This window comes from Lissotriton vulgaris, chromosome 7 (genome assembly GCF_964263255.1).
Source record: "Lissotriton vulgaris chromosome 7, aLisVul1.2, whole genome shotgun sequence".
NCBI lineage: Eukaryota > Metazoa > Chordata > Amphibia > Caudata > Salamandridae > Lissotriton > Lissotriton vulgaris.
This window is the reverse complement of record NC_141695.1, coordinates 215,574,203-215,600,518: the sequence shown is the minus strand read 5'-3', so window position 1 is coordinate 215,600,518 and position 26,316 is coordinate 215,574,203. Positions and strand designations below refer to the sequence as shown.

At 46.4% G+C, this 26,316-nt stretch overlaps 1 protein-coding gene across 1 annotated transcript in view; it reads right to left on the bottom strand.

Moving 5' to 3' along the window:
* Nucleotides 1-26,316, bottom strand: part of KMT2B (lysine methyltransferase 2B) — a 1,030,490-nt gene that overhangs the window by 855,147 nt on the left and 149,027 nt on the right. The window contains exon 3 of the mRNA XM_086929980.1: nucleotides 1,694-6,267. Within this exon, the coding sequence (XP_086786106.1) occupies nucleotides 1,694-6,267 (4,574 nt within the window). The remainder of the gene's footprint in view (nucleotides 1-1,693; nucleotides 6,268-26,316) is intronic.

Here is a 26,316-nt window from a genome sequence, read left to right as displayed (position 1 = left end):
ACCTGCAATCATCCGAGCCCAACACCAGGTGGCGATCTAATGCTAAGTGTACGATCTGCAGCTCATATGCCTCGAACTGATGTTGTACAAGAATTACGGGCTCCTTAGATTTAGAGATTTAAAGAGGAGACAACAGACCTTGAAGGCGCAACGTTGAGTAATCGGGAGCCAATGTAACTTCCTCAAGATGGGAGTGACATGATGGCACTTGGGTTGCTTGTGAATTCATGAAAGCCATAAAACAGCACTAATGCAATGACGTATACCATGGGTGCACTTTGTGATTCCTTTAATAACTCTACCCCTAATTAGGTCTTGTGTTAACCAAGATCTTTTGTGCTTATTAAGATTCTCTCTCTCTCAACTGGCTTCATTACGAGTGACAGCATTCTGCTCTTTCAAGAAGGATATTGGCACACAAAGTTTTGTACAGTGCCAGGACCCAATGTGTGAATGTGCGCTTTTTGAGACCAACTTTTTTGCTTGCTTTTTGCCAAAGCTTGCTATAACGGCGAGGGATTGGCCGCTCTCATGCCAATAAGGTTTTACAAAAACCATGCCAAAACAAGACAACTATTGACAAAACAAAAGGCTGATCACCAATTTCTGGCCTACTGCTTTGCAAATGCTGGTTTATTTTTAGGTTTCCCATAAACTTGTTGAAACTGGTTATACCAATTTTCCATTAGGAAACTTTTTTGGAAACACTGGCACGCATCAACATGTTTTTGAAATGATGCTGCAAAGAAATGGCACCTAAAATTTTACAGTAGTTTAGCAATATGGCTTTTTTCTAGTTGCATTTATTTGTGAACATTTTATTTTGAAAGCAAAGAATCATCCATCTTGCTTTCCAGCTCTGCAAATATTTGCATCTAATCAGAGCATTCTGGGAGCAGAATGCATAGCCTCATGGTGCTAAACTTTGAAAACGTTTGTACACATGTTCATAGTGGAACCTCTGTCAGTAGTGCAGTCCGAGTTACAACGTTCTTTAGAGTGCTCACCCTAAAAAACTATTTGAATGAACTATAAATACAAGTTCAAACACCATTAACATATGAACACAAAAATGACCTTAACTGCAGACAATGCTATTCCTTGATCCATAATGTGCTACTGTAAACTGGCAGCCAAAGGGTTTGTGCTGTTGGTGCTTCGGGCCACTTGTCCCAAGGAAAAAATACACATGAAAACTTGTCCTAGACCCCAAGCATTTTTTATGCCTATTTAATCCGCTGTCAGACATTCCCAGCCCCTTTTTTTAACTTTGAGGTTCTTTTTCATCCCTGTGTCTTCCTAGTCACTGTTCTCTGGACTTCTTTCTTAAACAGTAGTTTTTTTGTGTGATTTGTCTGGGTCAAAGTTAGAGAAATAAATACATGTTGGTCCCAGAAAGGAGTGCTTTTGGGCCCCACCTGCAACCACCAGCTCAAATGAAGCACCGACATTACCCTCACCTTCTACCTAATTTCAAATAAAGACTTTGAATGATATTTTAATGTTATTTCTCTCTGGAATATACTGAGGAGTGATGGCAGGATACCCTGAAAGCAATCATTTAACATAGAACCTGTTATTGCTACTGCAGAAAGGATGACAATGCAGATATGAAGGGAAGTAAAAAAGGTATTGGCTCTACTAAGAGAACAGAAAGACACAAAGTGCGAAAGGTAGAGAAAAGAGCCCTCACCGGAGTTACCAGCTTCCGTAAACTGCGTCTATCGATTTGGGAAAGTTGAGCTTGAGCAGTCTTTAAAATATTTATCATTTTCTCATCCATACTGGAGAGAGGTGTAGCTAAAGCAGTTTCTTCCTCACTATCTGGGCTTAGTCCAGGATGAGAAGCAGGGCTCAAAGCTTCATCAAAATCCGAGCTGTCTTCCGACGAACTAGGTGTTGAATTCTTCCCAGGATGTGTGGGCTTGCATGGCACAGAGTTAGCAGATGAGAGGCCTCTTCGCAGAGCCACTTTCCTTATCACACCAGGACAGTCCATTGCTTGAATCTTGATAAGACCTGGGTCAGCGGAGACCTCATTATCCAGTGTATTTCCAGCAAACAGAGGCAAGGATAGGTGGTTAGTTCTTGCTACAGTTTGTGGTTTTCCAACAAATGTCCCCACTAGGTCGGAAGGAAGAGGACATGACTGATCTTGCACATTCACCAAAGCAGAATCTTTCCGTGGTTCAGAATCCCCACCCTCCAGATACTGTGCAGAACCAGACTTGGGCTCTGCCCTGCGCTGACGTAGAGCAAAAGAAGAAGTGGAGAAAGTGCTTGAATCAAGGGTTTGTTTAGATTCAACCCGCTGTGGAGGAATTGAGACAGATTCGTAGATCTTCAAATGAGCTTCACTTGGTGTGAACTGTGGGGCTCGTAGCAATGGTGGTCTCTTGGAGGGGTCGGTCTTCCCCAAGCCTCCTGGCGTGCTCTTTGGCTGTGTCGGCACAGTCAATGAGGGTTGCTTCAATGGTGTCTGTGTTAGCACTTGGGACTGTGGTGCTGTGGGTAGTGCCACAGAATTTGGCTTCAGAATGGATGACTGCGTAACTGCAGAAGGCGCACTAGCAAGCTCAGACGCTAGTGGCAAGGACGGCAATACATCCAATGATTGTGTGGGCAACTGTATTGAGGGCTGGGAGACAACAGGTGGTGGTGGTACAAAGGATTGTGTCATTTGGAGCACTGGGGACCCTGGGGCATCATGCTGGTTGACAGCTGGCTGTGTGAACGGTGGTGGTGGTGGTAGAGATGGACCCGGACCTTCCTCCACTGAAACAGGTGGAAACTTCAATATGGTTGTTGATGCATTACTCTCATTGGTCTGTGTGACAGGAGGACCCAAGTCAGAGTTTAAGCTGGTTGGAGAATTCCATCTGAAGGTCGGCTGTCTCAGAATGGTTTTTCGCTTATCTGGAAGTGCTGAAGGCAGTGAGGCTGTGAATGTGGAGGGAGTATGAATATTTTCTGACATTACTGACACAAGTTCATGTGGGGATTCTAGTGCTGGAAAATTCAGTGCCACACCCTCCGTAGATTCAAATTCGGACAAAACGGATACTAGTCCATGTGTTTGATCACCCATCAATTCAGGTGCAAGGGTCTCTACGGTGTCCACCTTCAGTGAAGTAGAACCAGGAGAAGTTGAAGTCAAACAAGGTCTGCTATTGTAACTACTGGACAACTCTGGCATCAAGCACTGTGTGTTATCCAATGTGGGCAACACTTGTGACAACGTTGGTGAATCAGAGCTATGCAATGACAGTCCCATTCCCAGTGAGGTATTAAAGCTAGGGAACTCTGGTGTTAAGCCTGGAGGGAAGTCAATAACTGATGACACAAGTGAGGTGCTCATTTTGCTTTCAGAACTCAATGACACAGGTGTCAAAAACTGTATGTTTTCAGAACCAAGTGAGAAAGGGGGCAAGCCCTCTGTGGTGTCAGGAATGGAAAACACAGGCGTTAAGTCATGTTGGTTTACTAAACCAGGTGACATGGGTGCCGGGCTCCAGGTGGTGTCCGTACTGCAGGGAAGAGGTATTGCTCCTAGAGTAGTATTAGAAGCAGATGAGAAGGGTGCCAACCCTTGAGTGTTATCAGAACTGGATGGCATGGGTGTCAAGCCCTGCATGTTATCAGGACTGGGCGACAGTGGTTGTAAAGCCTGGGTCTCACTGGAAGTAGATACCACTGATGTCCTAGCCAGATTATCAGAACTGGGTAACATTATTGCCAAGTCCCGTCTATCATTAGGAATGCATGTACCCAATGTTTTATGATCAGATACTGAAAGTGATGACTCTAGTGCTAAGCCCAGTTTGTGATCTGCACTAGGCAACAAGAGGGTGGAGTCCAGTTCGATACCGGTATCTGAATTTGAAGACAAAGATGGTGAGTTTTGGTTATTACCAGAAATACATGCCACGGGTATCAAGATGCGATTGTTACCTAAACTCTTTGGCTCCGAAAGCAAGCTCTGTTCGATTTCAGAACTGGGAAGCACAAGGGTCAAGGCCTCTGTTTTATCAACATGGACGGATTCTAGTGTTGAGTGATTAAAATTATCTGAACAAGGTGATGCAGGTACAAGATCAGGTTTGTCATCTGCACTAGGGGATAGAAGTGTAATTGATAAGCACTGTGTATTTTCAAAACTAGATGACACACCAGACCCAACCTGTTTGCTACTTATATGGGATGAACTCTGTGTCAAAGCTTGTTTATCATCAGCATTAGAAGACACAGCTGTCAACTGTTGTTCATTATCCGCACTTGGCAATGCAGGTGGCAGCTCAACTTTTTCAGACATGGGGGACAGAAGTGTCAAGATGCACCCATCATCTGAAATGGGAGACCCTAGTGTCAATTCATGTGCATTATCAGAACTGAGTAGTTCAGGTGTCAAGTCTGGTAAATGATCAGATGCAAGTGGCACAGATGGCAGATTTTCTGCAATTTCAGTACATGGGTTTTTGTGTGTCACATCCTGGGTGTTATCAGAATATGGTGATGCAGCCAATGTCCGAAGAGGCTTATCATCCAAAACTTCATCAGGTTTCAAAACCACTTCTAGCTTTGTCCTGCATTCATCCTTGACCTGGGAAGGCATTTCATGCTTTCTTTTAGCCACCTCCTGGTTCTCTGCATAGTTTTCTTCGACATCAACTAATGTTTCATCCAGGCTGGAAGCACTTGTGCGGTCTGCTGCATTAGGATGTAATGAAGCATTATCAGGAGAGGCCTTTGGAGGGGACTTCTTAGTTGAACAGAGCTCATCATCCATAAACCTCCGTGGCGGCTTGATGACACGAGAGGACCTAGCGCTCACGATGGGCATAATAAATTTACGTATTTTCTTGAGGATGTTGGCCTTCACTGCCTGAATTTCCTGTGTGGATTGAGAGGCCACAGACCCCTCCTTCTCTCCCAGAGTAGCCATCTCAGTCTCTACTGGGGAAGAAGGACGGCGGCCCCGGCCGCTCCTCCGAAGCAAGAGTCTTGTTTCAAGAGACACTGGGTGAGTTTCTTTAGCAGACTCCCTAAGCAATCCAGCTAAGGAGTCCTGTGGCTCTGCACAAAAAGGCTGCCCAGCAAGCAACATGGCTGGCTCTGCTGTTTCCTGTGGCACATCCAAAGGAAGTGATGATCCAGGAGAAGCCCGCTCCTCTTTCTTCGGCAAGGGTGTAATAGTTTGCCCGATTGTCTGTCTCACTGTATGAGTCGGCTCTGTTGGAGAAATGTTGGTTTCGTCTAGGGTACTTTTTTCCTTGACAACATGTGGCTCAGATCGTGTCATGCCTTCAGTGCTCTTTGTAGATCCTCCAGCACTTGTAATGCGGTCACCATCCTGGATGGAATCCTCATCCTGTGTCACCTTACTCTTTATTCCAATTATACCAATGGAAGGCAAGGGTGCTCTTAATACTACACGGCACTCCTTTACAAGTGGAAAAGCTTTCATTATCTTTGCTTTGGACACAAACTTTAGAACCACTGGAGGATTTTTATGGCATTTGGCCACCTTTCCTTTTCTATGAAGATTACCCCTGCTTTGCTTTGCTTGAATCCTTTTTGGGGGTTCTTTTTTTTTCCTCCTGGGAATTGGACTCTGCTCGGGAGAGTCTATGATCTGACTGCAGGCCACTGCAGGGGAGATAGAATTACCACTACTTTTAGAGGTTGCTTGTACAATGACCTGAGGAGAGTGACAAGCTACACCCCTTCTAGAGCTAGGAGTTCTCGCTTTGGGCTGTGGAACCTCAAAGGTGCTTCCAGTTTTGGATTCACTCCGTTGCCTTTTCCGTCGTGTCGTGTTGGCAATAGCTGAAGGCAATGGTCGCTCTAGCTTGCAGTCCAGATTGGTCTCAGTAAGGAGCAGCTGTTCTTGAGTTTCTGCTAGTGGAAAAGCTTTGACATTCATGGAGGCTGAAGTGAGCAAGGAATCCTCTGTGGATTCTTCCTTCCATGGAGGCTTCTGTGGAGGGGGGCCTAGTGTTTCTTCCTTGGAGGGCAAAAGTGGCCGGGTTCGTGCTCTTTTCAATAAATGTTTGTTCCTTTTCAGGTATGTTGGTGGTACCGCACTCTCCTCCTGCGAGTCACTGTTTTTTGCTTGTGATGACATTTCTCTGGCCTTTGCCCGTGCCTGCGGTTGCTTGGCCTTTGTCCGTGCTGGCAGTTCTCTGGCATTAGTATGTAGCAGAGGTTGCTGGTCCTTCACCATTGCCGACCATTTGGTCATATTTGTATGTGCTTGCAGTCTTCCACCTATAACATAAAAGAAATGTATTAGCCAAAAATGTTCAAGAGGAGACAAATGAAAACAAATTACTGGATTGGTGAAGAAATACAAATGCAGCTTTGACAAAGCAAAAGAGCATCACAATGATTTTTCTGCCTCCTGCATATTGTTGATACAGTAAGTTTGGTCCAACCTTGTGTGTAAAGAAACCTCCATCTACCTGCCACTAAGGTTTATTTTCCTTTGTTGCATCCGGCCTCCTGCTGTAGGTTCAAAAGCTAGAACAGGTCTGATCATACTTTTATTTACTAGAATTTGGAAGGGGGAGACTAGAACTTGTGAAGAACTAAAGAATGTTGGTACGCAATACAAACAAGCATTGGCACACTCAATAGGTCTTGCTTATGCAAGAGCTATTGGCTTTGCCAATACCTTTTAACCTGGTTATAAACCAGCATGGCAAAGTTGCATGGGGTCAGAGTGGAGTAGTGTTGTAGAGCATAGTGGCGTAGTGTGGAGTATGTATGGTGTGATAGCGCACTGCCATTACAGACAGCGCCTTCAATTGAAATAGAATTTCATTTGCACATACTTTACTTAAAATTATACAGCATACAAATGATAACATGTGGAAATGGCATCACTTGGTGTACAGATTTGTTTTGATAGTACTAAAATATTTGTTTTGACCATACTTCGGATTTTTTTCATAAACAAAAAAAGTGGGGTCATTTGTGCTTTCCTAATTCGGATATATTCTAAAATATCTATGCAGTTCATTTGCAGAAAGGATTAGGTTACTTACCCTGTAAGCATCTGTTCATGGCATGTAGTGCTGTAGGTCACATTTTGTGCATACTCCGGCCATCTAGGTGTTGGGTTCAGAGTGGTACAAGTTGTTTATCTTAGAAAAATTGCTTAGAGTCACAGGGTAGAGTAACATCACCTCAAGGATAGTGTGCATGGGCATCAACTCCTTTATTAAATTGTTTTTCCCACAGGAAGGTGAGAAAGGTTTGTAATGAATGCATAAGAAATGGAGCTGTCCATGCTGATCTGTAAATATATGATTAAATTGTGGAAAATAGTAACTGCAACAGCCACAAATCTCCAGGGTAGGAGGGTGGGTGCATATGAATCTACCAATCTCAAATGAGGGACTGAGGGCTTTAGACTAGTCCAGCGTACATGCCCTAACAATAATGAAGATACAAAGGTATGCTGTTCCTAATTATGAGACATGAGGAAACTGGTTTTGTGTGGTCATGAAGTGTAGGAGGATGAGGATTCCTCCTCTTTGATATAGGGCCCTCACACACCCGGCAAGGTGTCATGTTTCATCATATGGGCTGCTCCTAGTCAGGTCGGCGCTGCAATACCAGACGGGCTCTCTATGAGGGGCTCTTAGGCGAAGATCTTTTATTCCAAATGCAGTTTTGTGCCGTGGGGGTGAGGGGCCTAATCAATGTAGATGAAGGTGTATAACCTGAAAAATGTAATAAAACAGGTCAGGGAGTATCAGCAAAAACTATTTTAATCAATCGGCCTCCCACCCTGAGTAAAAAAAACAAAGGCGCATGTCAGATGTCTCAAGTAGGGAGCTCTATTGTGCTGTCAACAGGTTTCTCGCCTGGTAGTTAATCAATCTGGTGGCAATTCGTCAGGACCTAGTAAAATCAAATCTAGCTACACATGGGTGGTTGTATGGTGTGAGCTACCCTTTTAAACCAACCTAACATGCTATGTGTAGTACCCGATAGAGAAACCCAACTAGGGTTGGTCCTACACTATCTACTTAATCAATACCCGGCAGTTATCTCACAAGGAACTTCCTTGTGTGGTTTAGCAAAATCCGCAAAAGGCAGCTGACCTAATCTCTTCTCCAGGGTTCAGGCAGGAAGTTCCTTATTAAGTAGATAGAGAAACCTAACTAGGGTTGGTCATATGATATCATGTACTACATATTGCATAGGTAGATTTAAAAGGGTAGATCACCTTGCTAGGTGTTTGAGGGCCAGATATTCCACGAGGAGGAATCCTCATAACACTTAATGACCACACAAAACCAGTTTCCTCTCATCTCAAAATGATGAACAGCATACCTTTTGTATCCGCATATGAATCTACAACACTACATGACAGGAACAGATGCTTAGGGGTAGGCAACATAATCCGTTCAACAGCATGTGTGGCTGTCGATACACATGCTGTGCATACTGTAAAGCAGTTCCTCCTTCAAAGCGGTGGCTAGTATGTGGGAGTTGCAGTTGTTTGAAACAGTAGGCAGCCCTGCCGGACCTACACTGGCTTGTTGGCGTGGTAATACATCCACACAGAGTTTAGTAAGTGTGTGGTGTAGACCATGTAACTGCTTAACAAATTCCAGCTATTGGATTATTTCCTAAAAATGGCCATAGTTACTCTAGCCATCCCCGATTTGAAAATTGGGTACCTTGAAGAGGTGGGGAGAAGGCGACACACAGTGGTTTTGTCTTCCTGAAAGTTTTAGTTCCACCTATGTAGAACAAGTACTCTTAACATTGAAAGTGTGAAGAGCTCTTTCTGCAACAATTAGGGTTGAGGAAAAAACAGGAAGCTCAATAGTTTGAGGTGAGACTGGGAAACTACCTTAGGTAGAAATCTTTGATTAATATAAAAGGACTAATTTATGTTCAAGAACTTGAAAGAATGGTTTTTCTAGGGTAAATGTTTGGAGCTCACCAACCCGGTTGAGAGAAGTTATATTAACTAATAGAAATGGCACTTTCCATGAAAGGAACTGAAAAGGGCATGAATGTAAACGCTAAAAAGGAGGACCCATGAGTCTTGCAATTACAAAATTTAAGTTCCAAGAATGTGCTGGAGGAACAGGAGGTGGAATATCTAGTTAAGTCCTTCCTTGAATACCTTAATGATTCGAATCCTGAAGAGATATAGATGATGTATGTTTTGCAAAAATGCAGCAATGGCAGCAAGGTGCAATCTAATAGAAGTATATACTAGATTGGATTTTTGTAAATGTAGTAAAAGATACTATCCTGTACTGTGGGTTTGAGAGGATGTGTATGTTAAGGCAGACTATAACAGCCAAAATGTTTCCATTTTGTAGCACTTCAAGCTCTAGCTGTGGGTCTGCGTGCTTGCAAAAGAACGTCCATACATTCTGTTGGTAAATTTAGATAACCAAATTCTCAGACCTCGGGTGTCAAATTGCTAGACTGAACATCCTGGGATCTTGATGTCTGATTTGTCTGTTCTGAATGAGAAGGTCTGCCCGGCCTGCTGGGAAGCATCTAGTGTGGGACGACTAAGATCTAGTACGGTTGTGAACCAGGGAGGAGGTGGGTGCAATTAAAATCAGTTGTAATGAGGTTTGAATTTTTGAACCAGTAATGGAGGGAGAGATGGAAAAGCATGGGCAAATAAAAATCCATGAACCACTCATCTATAGCGAGTTGATAGGGGTTGTGGAAACCTGGAGGCAAAGTTTTGGCATTTTGGGCTGTGGCGAATAAGTCTTTGGAGAAAATCCCCACTTTTGGAAATATGGAAGGAGAACTTGTGGGTGGAGTTACCATTTGTGGGTTTGCTGGTGAGTCCAGCTGAGCAGATAAACCAGTGTTGTCTGTTCCCGGCAGATATTCTGCCAGGAGATGAATGTGATGGCGAAGATCCCAATTCCATAGGTTCTGAGCAAGAAGTGACAACCCCCAGCCACCCCACCCCCATTTTTAGGTCTCGGCTAAAGACGCGCGGAAGCGCGTCTCCGCCGAGATCTTTTGTCAGCGACTGTGCTTCCCAGGAGACAGTCTCGGCCACGCGCATCCTTGGAGGCGATTTGAAACGTGACCGCGCGCTGTGGCCAGGCTGTCTCCTGGGAAGCTCAAGCACCACACACGCATGCGCATACACACACAAGCACCCATGCACGCACGCACATACATACATACATACATACATACATACAGAGACACCCCCCCTGACACATACACAAGTGCACCGAGGCCCCCCCTCCCCCGCCGTCACCGACGCACACATACACACACACACACACACAAGAGCATACACACACACGTGCACCAATCCCGCCCCAGCCTTTTGGAACTTACCTTACCTCAGCACGCGGCGCCCAACCTCCTGCTGTCGCGGCCCCAGGGCTCTACAACGCTCACAGGAGCCCCGGGCCGCGAGACGCAACGACTCCGCCTGCCTCCTCTTCCGGTCTGAACGTGGCCCCGCCCCCATCACAGGCGACCGTGCCTGAATTCCGGGGCGGCCGCGATACTAAGGACTGCATATTTCCCACTTAGAGGTTCTACTTTTGATGCGTATTTCCATGTGGACAGGGATGAGGAGTTTAAGGTAGGTCATACCAGGCCAGACCAGTCACATTTTCAGAGTAGCAATGAAAGGAAAATGTACACCGCATTAGAAAACAACACAACACGATGGAATGAATATCAACGACTATACCGGGTAACTACCATAAAGTCTGGCCTGGCATCAGCGGCGGCCACAACAGCTACTCGGGTTTCACCGTATTTGTTACTTATATAAACTCACCTCCGTATTGCCACGCTAAGACCAAGGGGATATTACCGCCTGCAGAATGTAACTATTCACTGTAGCTTATCCTAAAGCATTGCAACTCAGATAGTATGAGTTCATACACAGTCGCCCACAGCGGATGGCAGTAGTGCACTAAGCCCCCCTACACAGAGTAATCTGCACGCGCCGCCGAACAATGTATTAGTGGCTCCATAATGCTTCTAAGAGCATTTAGTACACTCACCATTCCAGGGCCGAGCACGCGGGACTGCAGCATTCGGCGTTGGTCCAACTGCGATACCCCCGGCCGGACCGTATGAAGACAGCAGGATTCTAGGCTCGCACAACCTCGGCCAATAAACTGTTGCTGCCCGGAGCATTGCGCCCCCAACGTGAACCGCCTATGTTGCTCTGCAGCTCATCGCTGATCCAGTCCCCTGGTCCCACAGCAGAGTGGTGAGCGCAGAGTGGTGAGCGCGCAGAGTGAGCGCGCAGAGTGAGCGCGCAGAGTGAGCGCGCAGAGTGAGCGCGCAGAGTGAGCGCGCAGAGTGAGCGCGCAGAGTGAGCGCGCAGAGTGAGCGCGCAGAGTGAGCGCGCAGAGTGAGCGTGCAGAGTGAGCGTGCAGAGTGAGCGTGCAGAGTGAGCGTGCAGAGTGAGCGTGCAGAGTGAGCGTGCAGAGTGAGCGTGCAGAGTGAGTGTGCAGAGTGAGTGTGCAGAGTGAGTGTGCAGAGTGAGTGTGCAGAGTGAGTGTGCAGAGTGAGTGTGCAGAGTGAGTGTGCAGAGTGAGTGTGCAGAGTGAGTGTGCAGAGTGAGTGTGCAGAGTGAGTGTGCAGAGTGAGTGTGCAGAATGAGTGTGCAGAGTGAGTGTGCAGAGTGAGTGTGCAGAGTGAGTGTGCAGAGCAGTGAGTGCAGATCAGTGAGTGCAGATCAGTGAGTGCAGATCAGTGAGTGCAGATCAGTGAGTGCAGAGTGAGTGTGCAGAGCAGTGAGTGCAGAGTGAGTGTGCAGATCAGTGAGTGCAGAGTGAGTGTGCAGATCAGTGAGTGTGCAGAGCAGTGAGTGCAGAGTGAGTGTGCAGAGCAGTGAGTGCAGAGTGAGTGTGCAGAGCAGTGAGTGCAGATCAGTGAGTGCAGAGTGAGTGTGCAGAGCAGTGAGTGCAGAGTGAGTGTGCAGATCAGTGAGTGCAGAGTGAGTGTGCAGATCAGTGAGCGCAGAGTGAGTGTGCAGAGCAGTGAGTGCAGAGTGAGTGTGCAGAGCAGTGAGTGCAGAGTGAGTGTGCAGAGCATTGTGTGCTGTTGAGTGCAGAGTGCTGTGTATTGGCAATGTTAATGACAATGCCCATTTATTTTTGATTTAAAGAAAAAAAATGTCATGAGCAATGCCAATAGCTCTACCTTTAATGATGCCGAGACCATTGCATTGCAAATGCTTGTTGTAGATAGTATACGGCTGTCATATTGTTTGTGCGGACTAGGACAGCCTTGTGTGAGAACATAGGAAGGTAGGCTTTCAGTGCAAGGAAAAGGGCCTGAAGTTCAAAGTGGTTGATGTGAAGGGTTTGCTTGGCATCCCACGGACCTTGTATTGTTAGGTGTTGAAGAAGCTCACCCAAGTCAGTTTATGTAGTGGAAGCATCAGTGTTTGAGGATTTCTAGCCAACCCTATAACCTGAATGCCGAAAGGACCCTCTAGATGCATTAATCTGGAAAGCACCCACAACTTTAGCCATTTGGGTCTTTTTTTAAATGTTATCTAGAGTGGTGTCTACCGGAGATTCAAAGAGATTCTCCTGGTCAAAGGGCAATTCCTTCACTTCTGGCTTAAACCCACAGCATCGGAGTCAAGCGTGACATCTGAGGAGAATGCGGGCATTTATTCTCCATGCAGCGGTGTCTGCTGCACCAAAGTCACATCCAACAGTTGTTCATGATGGCACGACCCTCTGCCACAATCTGTTGCCTCTTTTTACGGTATTCCTCAGGGGGATAATGTAATCACTCTTCCATTTCATCCCAGTGGGCTCTGTCATATCGCGCTAGAAGAATCTCTGAGTTTGCAATACGCGGTGGTTAGCAGCTTGAGCTGCCACTAGTTTAACTGCAATACTGATACTCTATTTCAAGCAAAACAATAACAAATGTATAGACCACAGTTCAATACATCTGGATGCTATTAAATAGCTATTTATTCAAAAATACTTGACATGCAATGATATTGAAATTCAGAATGCAACTCAGACAAATTTGACAACAATGAAAAGCAGGACACAAAAGTAAACCAAAGAATCACACATACCGTCATTCATTAGTCTTCAATCATATCACAATCAAACCTCTCACATCCATTCATTCAAACAATGTACTCAAACAACTGGAGAATGTATAAAGCAATATGTAGAGTACCTGGTCTGCCACAAAATCATTAGCAATATATATTAAGAAAAATACACCATATCTTATTCAATTGAATCACTAAATATAGAGATATACAACAATGTTTGGGTGTATTGTTGCCAATGCAATTGCAAAAACAAATTAGAAAAACCGGCAGACCCATCAGCCTACGAGTTACGAATCCCTATGGATCTTGGGATTCTCCTCAGGGCCAACCGACTCAGTACAAGCGCACAGGCTTTACAAATAATGAGCGTTAAAATCAGGTCCTCCTCATTAAAAGATGATAATAATCAAACTGCTCCGACTGCCAATCCGGGGAACAGAAAAGCGGGCCTTCAATCGCCGAACGAGTTTGCAAAGGTGAGGACAACGGCGGGAAAACCGTGTCGCGGTGTGAACCCGGACCGGAAGACACTAAGACCAATACGCGAATTGGAGCCCCGATTTTCTGTTCCCCGAATTGGCAGTCGGAGCACTTCCTGGCGCTTGATGGCTACCCCGATCCTCATGGGGTCTGTGCTCACTTTTTGAATATTGCGCACCACTAGGACACACAGTGTACTTTAATGAGGAGGACCCGATTATTAACGCTCATTATTTGTAAAGCCTGTTCGCTTGTACTGAGTTGGTTGGCCCCGAGGAGAATCCCAAGATCCATAGGGATTCGTAACGCGTAGGCCGATGGGTCTGCCGGTTTTGCTAATTTGTTTTTGCAATTGCATTAGCAACAATACACCCAAACCTAGTTGTATATCTCTATATTTAGTGATTCAATTGAATAAGATGTGGTGTATTTTTCTTAATATATATTGCTAATGATTGTGGCAGGCCATGTACTCTACATATTGGTTTATACATTCTCCAGTTGTTTCAGTACATTGTTTGAATGAATGGATGTGAGAGGTTTGATTGTGATATGATTGAAGACTAATGAATGACAGTATGTGTGATTCTTTGGTTTACTTGTGTCCTGCTTTTCATTTTTGTCATATAAATTTGTCTGAGTTGCATTCTAAATTTCAAAAGCATTGCATGTCAAGTATTTTTTAATAAATAGCTATTTAATAGCATCCAGATGTATTGAACTGTGTTCTATACATTTGTTATCATTGTTTTGCTTGAAATAGAGTATCAGTATTGGCATTTCCTCTTGTGGTTTAATTATACTAGGCTCAGCCTTACTGATTAGAGCCAGCCCTTCCTTTGTTATTAGTACTAGTTTAACTGGAGCATCGATATGCTTACTCTTTTTCAGGGGTAGCGCATCTCCACTTGTGGGGGTAATAAGTCTAGCATAAATGAGTTAGTTAAAAAGCTGGTCAGCGCGATTCAACGTACCAGGGAGAATTGGTAGATACTGCACGTCCCTGTGAATAGGGTATCAAAAAGGAAGTCTTCCTGTTAAGACTCCTTATCTATTCGGACCCCCCGATACGTGGCTACCCTGGCAATAACCCGTTGGTAGGCACTTGCATCCTCAGGAGGTGAGGGTCTAGTTTGATACAAATCTGGATCATTAGCGATCATAGGATCAGTATCAAATATCAATGGGTTTGGCTCTCCTAAGAGTGGTATGTAGTTGAACATGGGTGCAAAATGGATCATGATGTGAAGATGTAGGAGAGGAAGGAGGAGACATGATGGTGGAGGAGTTTGAAAATAATGAACAAGACTGGTGTCAGAGTCCTTTGACTTCATTGTCTGTGGCACAGCAGTGTCCAATGCCTCCTCGAATGTGGTCTATTTGGTGGAGTAGAGGTGGCTTTTTCCAGTTCCTTCTTGATTATGGAGGTTTGTGTCTTAAAACCATATTTTCTTGTATAGGTGCAATGGTGGATGTAGAACCTATGCACAGTTTGGGAATTAAAAATAAATAAAAAATTGGATGTTTTTGGATCCGAAGATTGCTTTGATGATTTTAGCTCTAGTGTTTCGGAGCAAGAGTCTGTTTTTAGATCAACACCCACACAAAAACAGCTGGGTCAGTTCCGAAGAGTGAGGAAACCGACTTATATGTCTGTTTCAAGGACGATACCAAGGCTTTAAACTTGGTATGCATTTTCGATGCCAGAGCAGAGGGTAGGGCAGCCAAAGTGTCCTTTCGGATCGGACCATGGCCATGTGGCGATCCGGCGACCTCCATTAATGGAAGGGGCAAGAGTTTGTTAGGTAGACATACTGCACGAGTGACAGGCTGTACTCCAATTCGTCCTTCAAGTCAGAGCCGGAAGACTCTTCAATTGAGAGGTGTTCATCTTCCTCTGCAGCATGCTCCTTCTGGGCAAGCTAGACTCTGAAAATGTTCGGCGTATAGGGTTTGGAACGCCAAGACATTCCCAGCGGACGTGCCCTCCGATTCAGCCTTCTTTGATCGGAAAGATTTATAGGCCTCAGTGATCTGGCAAAAGACAGATTGCATACAAGATGTTGGACTGTGTGTGGATACTTGGCATTACTAGGGGCAAAATCGGAAGGGTGTTCGTTCCACTATTAACGCATTTTAAGCGCCATCAGTATATGGGGAGATTAGGCCCAAGACGGGCGGTGTGCTGAAGGGCCATCGGTATGTAACCAAACATAGTAATTTAAGCTGCCCAGAAGTGGAAAAGTTTAAATGAAGAACTATACCGCCGTAGACAGGATAGGCCTGAGAAAGACATTCCAAATGGAAGTCCAACACTAAGGCGAGGTATACTTCTGAACCTAACAAAGGAGTCGATGCCCATGTGCACCATCATCGAAGGAGAAGTTACTACCATGGGACTGAAGCTATTCTTCGAGGGAAAAAAAAAACAACAACCCAACACTAGATGGCAGGAGTATGCACAGCATGTGTTTCTACAGCCACACATTAAAACGTTTATATTTTGTGTGCTAGGAAAAAAAAAAAAATCATAAAAGCATTAAATAACGTTAAGATTGTCGCATAAATCCTCCCACTTTGAAGCCAGAGAAAAGTAAACACCAAGCTCCCACAAAAACCAGAGCCTGACATTTAGCCTCTGCCTTTGCACGAACAGCAAGTGTAAAAAGACAACACAATTTAAAGGTCTGTTTACAGAAATGAGGACTCATGGAGGAATATAAGGAACGATGGTGAACAAGCTTTGCTCAGCCGGGAGGGACGAAGGCATGCAGGAAAGCCTTTCACAAATAAAGCCAGCAAATAGAAAGCCAGAAAATGTCAGTTACAAACCACAAAGCAATGAGCAAAATGCATTACCGGGGAATCTTCAAAATCTCCCCAAGAAGTCTTTTCACAACCAGACACGTGGGTTGAGCACACCAGATACTTGGGGTGAGCACACCATGGGTGTAGTCACCCAGGGTCAGTAGTCCACTGGTTACTGAACTAGAGACCCCTAAAACACCCCCCTAAATTTCAGTATTTAGGGGCAGCCCTGAACCAAGAAGGCAAATTCCCACAACCTACAAAGGACGAAAGAGGGCACCCAGCAAAGGAGACTGCAGATAACCGACTTGTCCCCAGCCCTGCGGGCCCATCTGCAATTTCCAGAAGTCCTGCACCAAAAGTTGCCTTGTCCTGCAGCCAGTGACCTCCAGAACCCCTTGTAGGACTGGCCGCCCTCAACAAAGAACTGCTCGCCTCTGAACAGCAGCTCTGTTCGAATAAACATCCAAGAAAGACTTGAAACCTGGTGAGGACAAAGAACCCCACCGCCTGGACCCACGACTGCACCCAATGCCTGCGGGCCGAGTCAGAGCGGCCCACCGGTCCCAGCGAGGTCCCCCAGCACTCCAGAGTCCGAGCCCACCGTGGGTTGACCCCTCCAAGACTCCCCAAAGTCACCTGCTAGCTCCGCACGGAGATATCAAGTGGTCAGTAAGGTGAAATAAGACCACAAATGACACCCTGCATCCAGTCGTCCTGCAACCTGGATAAGAGCACCCGAGGTGCACAGACCATCTAGAGCCCTCAAACTGACCTGCCCAGCTGTTTTTTCCTCCTGGAAATCTTCCCGGACCGAGCCTGCAGCCAAAGTCCGAAACCGGAAACTCCTGTTGAAAACAGGGCACCCAACGCCAAAACAGCACCCTGCACCAAGCCGCCCCTGTGCTGTTGTGGGTGCACCATGTGTGCTGAACTAAAGCCCCCTTTGCCCTGAACTTTAAGTACAGGAGCTTTGCTCCCACAACCTTGTGCCCTGCAAGTGAGCAGCCATTAACCAGAGGCCCACTAACACCCATTGGATTACATTGGGCCACAGCACCCTGCACCCCAAGTGCCGCTAAGGGTGCTTTGAGAGTGCATCTTTGGCCCTGAGTGAAGCCTGGTTCTAACCCCAGAAACCCAACTCCCACAACCAAGTTCTTACCTGGAAACCGTTACCTTCATTTCCTACCACTGGATTGCATTGCCTGCACATGTACAACAACTGAATTACTAACCTTCTCTAGGAAATGTCCCAGTGTGATATCAAGGCATATCACACCAAGTAGAAAAAGTAACGTAAAATGTAATCTGCAAAGTAAAGTACAAAGTAAATCTCAAAAGTAACTAAGCAATGGCTTTCCTGTAAACAAACCAATTGCATTTCAATTTTATTTCAACTGCAATATACCTGCAAAGTATTATTTGACTTAAATGCACCAGGCCCATCTTGGTTCTAGAACTAAATTAACTAAATTATATAAAATTTTTATGCAAACAAATTGGTCCGAGTTCAGTCAGAGTGGGAGACAATTTCTTGCCAGAGTGTGCACAATAAATTCGTAACACTACCCTCTGATAAAGCATTACTGCTCTCGCCCACACTAACACAAAAGGAGAGCACAATATGATCTACCTTTACCTCTGCCTACATTTGGTGTTCCACTGGACTCTGTGCACAAAACTCCTTACTTTGGTATAGTATACTATACCAAAATGAGGTGTAGTGTGCACAGAGTCCAGTGGAACCCCAAAGGTAGGCAGAGGTAAAAGTAGATCGCACCTCAATCTATTTGTAGCAGTGTGGGCGAGCAGTAAGGCTATTTCAGAGGGTAGTCAAGCATTTCTTGTACATAATCAGCAAATGATGTCAAACACTCAAAGACTGACCTCAGACCAATTTTGTTTGTATAAAAATTTTACATTATTTTATTTCTAGAACCCAGCCAAGCCTGGCACGGTTAAGTGAAATAAATGTTTTGCAATATATTTTGCAGTGTTTACACCTGAATGCAAGTTCAAATGCAGTCTTTGAAATACAGGTAAGTCAAGGCATTGAAATTACTGTACAGATTACTTCAGAAAAGGTAATCTAAAAAGTAACTACTCAGTGAGCTACCTAGAAATCACACTGGGAAGTTTCCTAGAGAAAAGGTAAGTAAAAATCAGTTTTGCACAATCGTTATTTCTCAGGTTTCCATACAAATCAGCTCCACACTTAAAAAAAAAAGTCAATAGGTTTCTATGGAGAGAAATGAAGTCAACAGTTACCAGGTAAGTAATCGGTCTTTGGGGTTGAGCCTCTAGGGTTAGAACAAGGGTTCCCCCACGGTCAAGGATGCACTCTTGTTACACCCTCAGCGGCACTAAGGCGACCATGTGTAGAGTGCTGAGGCCCAATGTTATCCAAAGGGGTATAGGTGGCCTCCGGTTGGTGGCTGCTTACGAGCAGGCCACTGGTTTGTGGGGTATAGGTGGCCTCCGGTTGGTGGCTCCTTACGAGCAGGCCACTGGTTTGTGGGAGCAAAGCTCCTGGTGTTAGGCTCAGGGCAAAGGGGGATTCGGTTTAGCGTACAAAGTGCACCCGCATTGGCAGCTGGGTGCAGGGTGCAGTTTTGGCATAGAGGGCCCGGTTTTCAATGGGGATTTTCGTTTTACAGCTGCAGGCTCGGACAAGGAAGACTTCCGGGAGGACCAAACAGCTGGGCAGGTAAGTTGGGGGGCTCGGGGCATAGTTGCAACTCTGGTTATCTTCTCCAGGGTGCAGGGCAGCTGAATGCCTGGGTGTCTTGAGGCCTGATTTCACCTTACTGGGCCACTCATGGTAGGTTGTGTGGAGTGGGGTCTGCGTGCAGAGGCTGCAGGAGACGTCGGGGAGTCCTGGAGGGGTCAACCCACGGTGGACTCGGGCTCTGGAACACTGGGGGACCTCGTAGGGACCGGTGAGCCACTCTACCTTGGGCCGTAGCCAATGAGTGCAGTGGAGGTTCCGGGATTCAGGGTTTTTGTCCTCAGCAGGCTCAGTCGGTCTTTGGAGTTTTCTTTTGAACAGAGCTGCTGTTAATTGGAGATCCGGTCTTTGTTGAAGGAAGTCAGTCCTCCCAGAGTTATGGAGGTCGCTGGCTGCAGAACAAGACGACTTGGCAGATCTCTGGAAATAGCATACGGAACGGCAGGGCTTGGGCCAAGTCAGCTGTTCTCTGCAGTCTCCTCTGCTGGGTCTCCTCTGCTGGGAGTCTTCTTTCATTCTTTTTCTTTTTGGGTTGCGAAAATCTTAGTTCTTGGTTCAGTGCTGCCCCCTAAATACTATTTGTAGGGTGTATTTTAGGGGCCCAGACGTCACGAGCCAATGGGCATGTTGAGGAGTGAGCACAATCCCTAATCCAGATAACATCCTCCTTGGCCTGCTCCGACACCTTTGAAGCCCCTCATGGAGTGTCCCAGGGATCTATTTTGAGCCCCCTGTTTAACCTTTACCTTAGACCCCTGACTGACCTAGCGGAGAGATCTGGTCTCACCCTCATGACCTACGCCGACGATTCGCAAATTATTTTCTCCCTGTCTAAATCTAGTCCACTATCTCCATCCCTTCTCAAATTAGGGCTTCAAAACATCCTTAATTGGATGACAAGAAATCAATTAAAGCTTAATGGAGACAAAACAGATTCTTCTACTAGGGAAACAGCGAGATCTTTGGAACCCCTCACACTGGCCCAACCAGATGGGAAATTTTCCCACCCCAGTTACTCAAGTACGTAATCTGGGAGTCATCATGGATAGTTCCCTCTCCATGAAGCAACAGTCCAGCAAAGTTGTCGGCCTGTGCCTTACCATCATCAAATGGTTGAGGAAAATCCTTTGGATGCTGCCCTCGTCCACTCAAAAAACCGTAGTCAATGCCCTCATAACATCTTGGCTTGACTACGGCAATATTCTGTACCTTGGTTCCAACAAAGCGGTCGTCAGTCCGCTGCAGCTTGCCCAAAACGCAGCTGTTCGATTACTGTGCAGAATCCCCAAAAATTACGGAGCCTCGAGCTACCGTCGTGAGCTCCATTGGCTCAGGGTTGAAAACAGAATCCGCTTCAAAGCCCTGAACTATATGTTCAGAATCAAAGCAGGAATCGCACCCAAATACCTTTTAGCTTTGGCTCATCCTTATGCTCCCAAGCGAACCCTTCGATTGCAATCAGCCGCCAACTTCTGCGTACCTAGATTCAAACTGGCTAGAATGGGTGGCAGATCCTTTGCCCATCTAGGACCATTCCTCTGGAACACACTCCCTCTCTATATTTGAAAGGAGGAAAACCATGCTAGGTTCAGAAAGCACGTCAAGACCTGGTTATTCGAATAATATCCTGATTAACCAGTAATCCCCTGTCATCTTTATGCTTTGTCTCGGCGCCGGGAAACCCTTTTTGGGTAGCTGTTGCGCCTTATAAGTAAAAAATAAAAAAAAAAAAATAGGGGAGTGCTTGCCATCTGTAAGACTAAACTTAAGAGTTTCCCCCACCTGAGGGGTGGGGTTGGCAGTGGTGGTCACACCTTCTGGGCTGGCTAATTTTTCCCCTCCTGCCTTCCCGCCGAGAAGGAGGGGAGACAAGGGGGCCTGCTCCTGACAGCAGGAGAGGCTGGGGGCGCATTACAAAGGCTGCCAGGCCTTCGAAGATCCCATGCCACAGATCACTCGTCCTGGGCTGGGGAGGTGTGAACACCTCCGCCCAGAAAGGATTTGTTACTGGGCACAGGGAGCGAATGCTCCCACCCTAGAGGTACAGAAATAGGTCTCGTGGTGGCAGGCTGGTGAGTACCAGTCAGGGAACCCACCAGAGGCTGATAGTTTTTCAGGGGGAATCTATAAGATGCTCTGGAGTACATTTTTCATTAACTCCCACACTGGCATCAGTGAGGGTTTAATAAGCTGAGAAGTTAAATACCAAACTTCTCAGTTTTCAGTGTAGCCATTAAGTTACTGTGAAGTTTGTAATGAAAAACTCCCAGCACCATACTCTTAATGGCAACACTGCACTTACAATGTCCAAGAATGGGCTTAGACAGTGCAGGGGTACAGGGCTCATGCACCTGTACCCTCACCACTGGTATAGGGTACCCACCTAGAGGGGTGTTTGATCTATGTCAGGGCAGTGGGTTGTAGGAAGAGCACACATGAATGGGTGCCATGTTGACTTCCCTTTGTTTTGCACCACAACACGCAGCCTGCAATGGCAGTTTGTGAGTGTAAACGTTCAGGACCTCTAAGGGTGGCACAATAAGTGCTGCAGCCCTTCAAAGTCATCCCTGGTCACAGTGCCCTGGGTACCTGTGTTATCATTTACCAGGAGCGGACCTATGGCCAGAAATGCCAATTGGATTTGGGTACTGTTTTGGGGTAAAGAACACAGGCCCTGGGAACCAGATTGCCATGGACCCAGGGCACAAAGTAAAAAGTGAATCAGTAGGCTGGCAAAAAGTGTGGAGGGGGGGGGGGGGGGGGGGGGGTTACTGCAACAGAAATCCAGCTTCTCACAGCAACTCCAAAGTGTGATGGGGAAACAAATCACACTTTACTTGTTGATGCACAAATGACAAATATTCACAGAAACTCGCTTACCACACAACATTATTGTGCAATATATTTTTATCAGTAAATCTATTTCTGTGCAAATTAAGTGAACAGTTCAATGGGAGATGTGGTAGTGCTTTGTCATTTACGGACCGCACACCATGCTGTACTTACATTTAAGAAGGCGGTCTGTCTACTGTCCATTAAAGCTAGGTGGGTCATGAAAGCTTGAAATAGTAAAAAGTGGGCTGTGGTTAGAAAAAAGTTTGCGAAACACAGATTTAAAAACAAACCAAGAGTGCTATAAAATAATGATGAATGGGCCAAGACTGTCTCTTTGATGTTATTGATTTATCTGTGTTATTGACAACATTGCATACCCCTGCACCCGACAACCTCTGCTTGGATGACGAACTGACAGTTGGTTAAATAGAAGCCACAACGTCCTTGCAGCCCAAATATCAAACGTGCAGCATCAGATAACCCAAGAGTTGCATAGCGCTTTCAATGGATTGACTTACGTGGCAAGCCTACATCTATCCAAGTCCTCCGTTGTACCTTGGCTGCCCAGGTCTATCCCACCCAGATCAAGAGTTTTGTTCTGTGCACATGACGTTCTGGGGCTGTGCCTCTATTCCAAGGTTGCCAATTGAAAAACTTCATTTTGCTTCCACAAACATGACCAAAGTATTGGCTTAAGAAGCACGACTGGGCCCGACACCTAATCCAGAAACAGACCAGCCAAGTACCAGCATTGTGGTCCAGTAATTAGCTTTTTTTTGGAGTTGTACTATCACAAAGAAAAATAATTGATTATTGCCCTATAATGAAGAGAATTACCTGACTAGACCTCCCACCTGAAAGGTGCACCATTTGTAAGTAAGAGGTTAGGGCACGTGTATAGACAGATTAGAATGCAGGAGATGGATATCACCGGTTCTGCACTAAGGAAGCCACTACCTTCTACAGCACATACATACTTGGGGTCTGACTGACCCAAACACTCAATCTGTATATAAAGATCATACTTCCAACCTGTCCACAAGATATTAAGCTAAGGGACCCAGTTATATGTACTGAACATACATTTTACAAGGGAATCTGATAAGAGTCTGATAAGAGTCTGTTTTTGTTGGAGCGAGCAAGCAAGCGAGAGAGAGTGTAGATTTGCTCATGCGAGTGTTTGCAAGTTCATTTTCCCTCCAACCACTTTTTTACTAACTCTGGAAGAAGGTTTGTGTCTGCCATTATCAGGAGTACATTTCCAGCATTTCTCAGTATGGGACAAGATTAGAGAAGAGTTGTTGAAAACCCTTAAACATGCAGGTTAGTAGGTTTGCACAGACTGAAAAAAGCATTCCAACCCTGAAACTATTGCTTACCACCATCTTCAGTCCTAGTATGTAGATCTGCCAAAACATGGCAACATAAAGGGATTGCTAGTATTCAAACTCTACCATGGTATGAACCCTGGCATAATCAAAGAGGCTAATGAGATTGCTGCCATAATTTGTCGCTGCACTACATGGCACCAAAGGGACAAGTGCATTTTGTTACAGGACAAGTAGATTTATGAAGTAACCTGCCCCATGGACAAGTAGATATTTTAATAAATTCCACACCTCTGCGGAGTCAGCACCGAGATGACGTCACGAGGGTACTTAGGCGCCACCCATGCACGCTGACTTCAGTTCTGTACACTACGTTCCATACCAGGTACGCAGAGCCATGCAAGACACTAACCATTGGTGCATAAAACTAGGGCCCTGAACGGGATGACATTAACCCTAGTAATCAGTTCGCAGAACGGGGAGGATAGGTGGAGCGGTAAGGAATCTATAACTAACTAATGTCTCTTACAAATATATCATTACACAAGTAGTAACTTGTGCATCAGAAAGAGACATGTTAGTGTTTACTTACCTTAGAATAGATACCCCAGCAATACCAACTCCGATGATGGGTCTGCGAATGAGATTACACCAGAGAGTCCTGATGCACAGAACAGCCAAAAAAATGATGTCTCTCCGGACCGGACTGTCAAGGCAGCAGTGCATTTTAAACGTGTGCGAAAGGGCACGCAGTCCCATAAGAGGCTCCTTGGTCAAGGAGTAACCCGCTTTGATGAACAGAACGACCCACCAGGAGATGGTCCGTTAGTGCACGGCCAGACTTTTTTGGCACCCACGTAGCCGACAAAGAGCTGGTCATCCAGCCGAAACCGTGGTGTAGGCTGCAGATAGAATGCGAGCACACGTTTTGGGTCCAGACGGTGGAGCCCTTCTTCTCTGGAAGGAGGTGGAAAGAAGGTGGGCAAAGTGATGGTCTGCCTGATGTGGAAGGGTTTGACAACCTTTGGCAAGAAAGAAGGACGGGTCCTCAGAACCACCTTGTCCGGATGAATAGAAAGGAAAGGAGGTTTAGAAGAGAGCCTGGAGCTCACTCACTCCTCTGGCAGGAGTCATAGCAACCAGGAAAGCAGTCTTCAAGATGAAAATACACAAAGGACCGTTATGAAGGAGAAGGGAGCGCACATCAGAAAAGTCAAGACAAGATTTAAGTCCCACTGAGGCATTATGAAGGGCACGGGTAGAAACGTATGCGTAATGCCTTTAAGGAAAGGGTTAACCTCCGCGGACATGAATAGAGAAGGCTGATCAGGAAGCCGTAGAAAAGCAGAGATGTCTGAAAGACAACCTTTGATAGTGCCCAGCACAGAGCCCTGCTGAGCCAAAGAGAGAAGGAACAGAAGAACCTCAGAAAGAGGGGCAGAAAGGGGATCCACAGTCTTTGCTGTGCACAATGCCACAAACCTGTTCCACATGCAGGCGTATACCGTTTTGGTGGAGGGACGCCTGGATGACAAGAAAATCCCAGTCTTTGGGAGGAGGATCGAAAGGTTTTAGTTGTCGCCACTCAATCTCCACGCATGGAGGTGGAGGCTGGACAAACTCTGGTGGAGGACCGACCCCTGCTGCTGCAACAGAAGATCCTCCTGAAGAGGCAGACGGATCGGGAGAATAGACGCTCATACTGAGTAGCTCGGGATACCATACTCTTCGAGCCCAGTCTGGAGCCACAAGAATGATCTGGGCCCGGTCGCGCCTGATCTTCAGCACTCTGGGCAGAAGTGGTATAGTTGGAAAGGCTTACAACAGACTGCAACTCCACTCGCGACGAAATGTGTTGCAGAGCGAGTGCCGCCTTGGAAATTCCAGCGCACAGAACTGATAACATTGCACGTTCTCTTCCGTGACGAATAGATCTGACCAAGGCTCTCCCAATCGCTGATAGAGACCTTGCGCCACCTCCGAGTTCAGACGCAATTCGTGAGCCATCAAGCACCGGCGGCTGAGTTTATCCGCCCTGGCATTCAGAGGACCTGCCAAGTGTTGCACCACCAAGGTAATGCCTTGACGTTCCAGACTCCTGGCACAGGGATTAAGACCCCACCTGCCCTATTTGTTGCAATACCACATGGCGATGGTGTTGTCCGTGAACACCTGCATTACACTTCACCCGGACAGAGGGAAGGAATGCCTTCAGCGCAAGTTGGATCGCCCGCTGCTCCAGAAGGTTGATATGAAGCCGGGACTCCGCCGGACACCAGAGGCCTTTGATCTCTGCCTCTCCCAAGTGGCCTCCCCATCCCAGGAGGGACGCATCAGTCACCACTGTGTGCTCCGGTTGGGGAAGGCAAAGGGATCTGCCACTGACCCAATCATGATGCATGAGCCACCACTGCAACTGTTGTGCAGTGATCTCCGAGATCTGAACATGGTCACACAGGTTGCCCTGATGTTGCACCCACTGGAACTTCAGGTCCCACTGCAGAGCCCACATACACCATCTGGCATGTGTCACCAGCAGGATGTAGGAGGCCCTCAGGCCCAGAAGCCTTAGGGTCATCCTGAACGAAACCTGGGATAGAGGCTGAAAGATCGGAAACATAGCCTGAATATCCCCGACTCGCTACTCGGGAAGATAAACCCGAAACCGCGTCGAATCCAGAACCGCTCCGATGAAGGGGAGCTTCGGAGAGGGACTCAGGTGCGACTTCGGCACGTTGATGGAAAACCTGCAGGAGGTCGGCCGTAGTCTGGAGGTGGTGGACGACCGCCTGGGGCGAGCCCGCCTTTAACAGCCAGTTGTCGAGGTAGGGAAAAACGGACCCCACTGCGCAAATGAGCTGCGACCACCGCCATCACTTTTGGGAACACCGGACGGGCGACGGTAACAACGAAGGGGAGGACAGCAAACTGAAAATGCTCGTGGACTACCGTGAACCGCAGGTAACGCCGGTGGGCCAGCAGGACGGGAATGTGAAAATAAGAGTCTTGCAAGTCCGACGCGATCATTCAGTCTCCAGGGTCGAGGGCAACTAGGACCTGAGCCA